This window comes from Vigna radiata, chromosome 4 (genome assembly GCF_000741045.1).
Source record: "Vigna radiata var. radiata cultivar VC1973A chromosome 4, Vradiata_ver6, whole genome shotgun sequence".
NCBI lineage: Eukaryota > Viridiplantae > Streptophyta > Magnoliopsida > Fabales > Fabaceae > Vigna > Vigna radiata.
Genome location: NC_028354.1, coordinates 2,538,921 through 2,544,567, shown reverse-complemented (window position 1 = coordinate 2,544,567; position 5,647 = coordinate 2,538,921). Strand labels below are relative to the sequence as shown.

Genomic DNA, 5,647 nt, shown 5'->3' with positions numbered 1-5,647 from the left:
GAGTGCTGCTGCAAAAGGTGTATTTTAGGGAAAAACTTCATAGTGCAACTCTTAACTACCCCACCTATGATAAGGAATTGTATGCAGTAGCGATATTCCTCCAAACTTGGGAACATTATCTAGTCTCCAAGGAATTTGTCATTTATAGTGACCATGAGTCACTTAAATTTTTGAAAGGACAACACAAGTTAAACTAAAGGCATGCTAGGTGGATGGAATATCTTGAGCAATTTCCCTATGTCATTAAATACAATAAGGGAATATCAAATGTTGTGACTGATGCTCTTTCTAGAAGGTGCAACCTATTTTCAAAACATGATTCCTAAATTTTTGGATTTGATAAGATAGGAGAGTAGTATACCCAAGATAGCTTCTTTTCATCCATCTTTGGAAGTTACCAAAAGAAAGCACAAGGGGAATCTTACATGTCTAAGGGGTACTTGTTTAAGGAAGGAAAATTATGTGTACCTTAAGGATCACATAGAAAACTCCTCATAAAAGGAGTCACATGAAGGAGGTCTCATGAGTCACTTTGAAGTTGATAAAACTCTAAATATTCTTCAAGAGAGATTTTATTGGCCCCACACAAGAAAAAAGGTCCAAAGATTTTGTCACCAATGCATCACATGCTTGCAAACCAAGGCTACAACCATGCCTTATGGCTTGTACACTCCTCTCCTCATTGTCTCCTCCCCATGAAAAGACATTAGTATGGATTTCATTCTTGGTCTTCCAAAAACTTGGATCTTTCCCACACCATTTCCACATTATAACTCCAAGGAAACACCCATTCATACATATCTCCTAACTTTAACTCAAACTAACATAAGAAGGTTGCTACCAATAGGCTTACTGTTGTTAGATTAATCCTCCACAAATCACTTCATCTCTATGTTTTGGAAAACTCAATTTAGATTAGATTTAAACAAGACTATCAATATTATTTGTTTAAAAATAAAAATAAAAAAAATATTATTCATAGATAAAGCCTCTTTTTCCTAATACAAGTCACTCAACCATACATTTTCTTTTTGATGAAGAAATTAAGGATAGGACTATAAGTTTAACACATTTATTTGAATAAGAATAGCTTCTATTGCATGGTTTGGATAAGTTAAAGAAGTTAAACCTTAATGATTTCATTCCATTGGAATAACCCTTTTTATTCCCCAACCAAGTGTTGAACAAAATTCTTCCATTGGTTTTCATCATTATTTTTTTTTTAATTTTTGTAATAATCCTCTTTCCATTTTTTACTCAGATATATTTGCAGTCTACATAATTCATTATGAATACTTTATGCTACTTGAGCAACTTGGTGCTCTTATCAAAATCCTAACACACGACAATGCTTCATACTCATGTATAGATATTTACAAATTACTCATTAATAAAGTCCTCACAGTGTTAGTGGAATTCAAACTCAATTTAATAAAAGAAATGGTCATCAAAAACCATATCCTTTTTATAGATAATAGATTATTGAGAATTGAAGAAAAAAAAGAGAAGAACACAACGATAAGGAATTTAAGGATCAAGCATTTCTTTAACGACTTTACCTTACCAAATTAGTTGGGTAGGAACATCCTTGGGGAAAGGTTACAATCCTCCAAAATTATAAATACAAGGAAAAAAGAACTTTAATGTAGGATTCTAGTTTACAATTATGAATACGTGCACCAATTTCTCCAACATGTTGTACATACACAAAATTTCCTTTCTGACGAAAAAACCTATAAATCTTTAAATGGCTACTGTCATATTACAAACAATAACTTTCTTTGTTTTAATTGACTTAAAGTTCAACACCCGACATACCAAATAAGCTTTCAAGTAATGCTAGAAATAGCATGAACAACAAAATCAGAGAATTACTGCAAAAAGGTGATCCCCCAGAGAACTGGAATTTGTGAGATTGATCCCTGCAGAAGAGAAACAAGCAATGGTGTTACAATCAATACGAGTCCAGATTCTCTCCTGTTTTTTTCTTTTGAAATTGTGTATTCAAAATACACTGATTTTGATATATTAAAATGAGTTTTAGTATATTTTATTTTAAAACATCAAAATCAATGTATATTAATGTATTTTGAAAGCAGATCATAGTGGCAGTACCATACACCCAGTAGAGAATTCAAATTTCTATTATTATATTTCAATAGCATCCTTTTTTCATTTAAAGCATAAATCTTGGTGAAATTTTGAGAATTTGATTGTCTTGTTCAAGTATTTTGCTATTGCAATTTGCAAACATGGTAGACAGCTAAAGTCGCTTTCTTTAAAGGAACTCTTACCTTTGAAGGGAGGAAAGTAAGCCACAAAATATTGCATTGTTAGGCAAAGTATTTTCATCCGTGTCTTTCTCTGGGTTTACAACGTGCACATAAACTTCTTGGCCCAGATACCAAGAGTTCAGGTTCTCCGCACGAAGGTTCCAAATACCAGCATTGTCAAGAGATACCAAAATGGCTGTCCAAGCACCAGGAAAGACCTGCAGACAGGTTAAAATGAGTTGTTATAGCATATACAGTTTATTTTTGGTCACCAAAAGCTGCTACTCTAGCAGACTTAAATCAAATTCATGTGTCAGTTTACTTGCAATCACATGTTCTTTCATGTTAGAACAACTAACAAGAAACTGTCATAATTTTAGCAAAGAAAAATTGCTTTGGTCAATTGGCGGCAAAGCCTCTACAAGAGGACAAGAAAAGCAGAAATGAAGTAATTCTTGGTTCCTCTTGTTATATATGAAAATGGTCCATTCCAACATAACTTTCACATAAGTTTTTGAGCAAATGTATGGATTTAAGATATTATGTTGTGGCTAAGGAAGGAATGCAGTAATACCTGTGTAGTGCTGCGAGCCACACCATCCCATTTATTATAAGTACTCCTGCTATTTTCCGTCCATACTCCAAAATCCATGCTGCAGTTCAAATGAGAAATTCACTCACTCTTATTCTCAATTTTAGTGCGACATAGATAAAAAACCAAAATGATAAATTGAAATTTTAAAGCTAAAATCTCACCCAACAACAAAGAATGCATAGCCATCCAAATGATAGCTCTGGACTGTAGTGTCATTGTTTTGAAATATTATTTCCATAAAACCTCTGTAAGTACCATTAATCAGAGAAGTATCAACTTTTGGGGGTCTGTTCATCAATCTATTTGGAAAATCAATCTTGTACACACCCAAAATTTTAAATTGTTGTGCAAGCTTCAGGGGTGTTGAAGGTGGAAAGTATGATATACCATTAAGGGTAGTTCGCCACTTTCCATTTATAAGCTCTGGAGGTCTATTAAGAATAACATATACATCCGTCACAGTAATATCACCATATTTGAAGGAGCCCTGTGGGTTTGGACGTGCAGCACCAGCAGACACATTCCACCTAAAAGTACCATCATCGAGTGAGATTTTGAACATTCAAAATTTTGATATTAAAATACTCTAGATCTAACCATAAAATCTAAGGTGTGATCAAAGGGCAGAAAGTATATTAAATTAATGTTTTCTTTTTTGTATTGCCCCCTTAAATGCCAATGTCAAAAATACATAGTGTAATAACTCAGGTACTATACAATCCGAGACTAAAGCCAGGCATCTTTAATTAGGCTAGTCTATAATACTATTCACCTCGTTTATTTATCAAAGCAAAAGTTTCTGCAAAGAGACAAAGTACCAACTAATAACCTTATTGATCTTGCTTGATTTATTGAGAAGGAAGGATCATCTTCACCCAAAAGACTAGGAAGAGGGCCTGAAGCAGGTCCCAGAGAATTAGAGTAGTGCAAAATGGCAACTCCAGTAGCTCTAGCCCATGATGAATTAACAAACCGAGGACTGGCAACAATATAGTAATCAGTGCTGGCATTTTGATCCATTGTAACCAAGAATGAATATGACTGACCCACATGAATATCCATGTTGGTGTAGTTTTGCTGAACCGTGTATGATCCTTCAGTCTCCACAAGAAGCAAGTTGTGATTTTGTATCCTAAAATTCAAACTTGATGAGATACCAACATTGTGAACACGTAGGCGATATGTTTTCCCTGTCAGACAGAATGATAAACAGTTGATGATACATGAGAACAGAAAAATTTAAGTTCTCTCGTTTTACAAACTACTTAGATTTCTAGATTAAAATCATTAAAGTATCTGCTAATTCTTGTTAGAGCATTTAAACATGAGTGATAGAATTAAAAACCATCTATTTTTGGGTGAAAATCTTAAGTGTTGCATAATATGCAGGGACATCTTAAAATTCTTAGAGGTCCTCTTCTAATCATGAAAATTGGTTCCATCCTGAAGAGTCAAGCAGCGTATTTGGGAGGCAAATTTTAAAATCTAGAGACCCTTGATAATTGGAGCCCTGTGCAGAAGCTATGCTTGTGCATGTCATTCTACACCTGAATAAATGTTATTCCCCAATATAGAAGAACAACATGATCCAAGAAAGAATTGGGAGGATGACAAAAATGATATTGGTAGCAAGACATACTGGCAGAATAAAAGAATATACAAAAAACATACTTAGTCTCTAGATCACATGATCAGATGATCATGAAACATAAATGCATACACTTATGATGTAAAAGACTTTGCCTTGTCACGTATAACAATTAGCTCAAGTCAAGCAGACAAGAGTTTGATCTGCGTATTTCAGGATTAACATAGACTGAGTGGGTAATTAAATACCTCAAATTTCAATAACTCGGTGAAAAACTATTATTTATTCTATACTTCATTATTCTAGTTAGTAAGCAGAGCTTAAAACCTCTTTCTTAGCTTCTGATATTTATTAGTCTTACTCATCTCTTACATTTCTCATAAATATATAACATTGACCAATACTTGAGAGCTAAGCACTGCATATATAGTGATTGACCGTGATAAAAATAACAAACATCTGAAAATGAAACTTCCAAGTTAAAAAATATTATATATCCAGCATGGACGACTTCTGCTTAAGCTAAAGTCGTGCAAGGCTTGGGCAACTTCTTCCAAAAGCAAGGTCGTGGAGGGGTTGGACAACTTTTGCTTCGCTAAAGTCATCCAAGGGTTAGGTGAAATCTTCCAAACTAAAGTCATGCAAAGGTTAGGCCATGCAAAGGTTAGGTGACTTCTTCAAAAAGTGACATACACTGAAGTCGTGCAAGGAGATGACGAATTCAATGTAATTGATTTTTAAACTGAAGTTGTGCTTACATGTGATGACTTCGGTGTAATTTTTTTGGCTCGTGGTATGGTAACATGACTACCACATGACTTTGGTGTAGCACAGTTTCTTGATTATTTTTTAACTTGCACGGTGTATGTTTTGGAAAATTGAGATTGGGAACGCATTAAGAGATTTTCTCCATCTATTAACCGCTTGACTGGCAAAATATTAACGTAGGATATGGTTGTCCACTCATGAAAAGGTTAAAATTTTTATTTTTTCTTCACAACTACCACAAAAATACTGCGATTTGCAACTTATTACTTGATAAGAACCAGCAATGTAATCAACTCAACAGTAAGAAGAAATAAGAAGTATATTTGGAAAATTTGATCTGATCAACGTGAATCAAGACCAATTTTGTTATTCTATTCAGAAAATATCAGAAAGATAAAGAAATCCCAACAATCTAGTCCATTC

At 34.0% G+C, this 5,647-nt stretch overlaps 1 protein-coding gene across 1 annotated transcript in view; it reads right to left on the bottom strand.

The window, feature by feature from the left end:
- Window positions 1–1,521: 1,521 nt before the first annotated feature.
- LOC106759531 (monocopper oxidase-like protein SKU5) overlaps window positions 1,522–5,647 on the bottom strand; it is a 15,074-nt gene continuing 10,948 nt past the window's right edge. The window contains exons 5-9 of the mRNA XM_014642741.2: window positions 3,698–4,058; window positions 3,030–3,395; window positions 2,848–2,926; window positions 2,295–2,491; window positions 1,522–1,922 (exon numbers count right to left, since the gene is read on the bottom strand). Coding sequence (XP_014498227.1) covers window positions 1,796–1,922; window positions 2,295–2,491; window positions 2,848–2,926; window positions 3,030–3,395; window positions 3,698–4,058 — 1,130 coding nt within the window. The 3' untranslated portion in view covers window positions 1,522–1,795. The remainder of the gene's footprint in view (window positions 1,923–2,294; window positions 2,492–2,847; window positions 2,927–3,029; window positions 3,396–3,697; window positions 4,059–5,647) is intronic.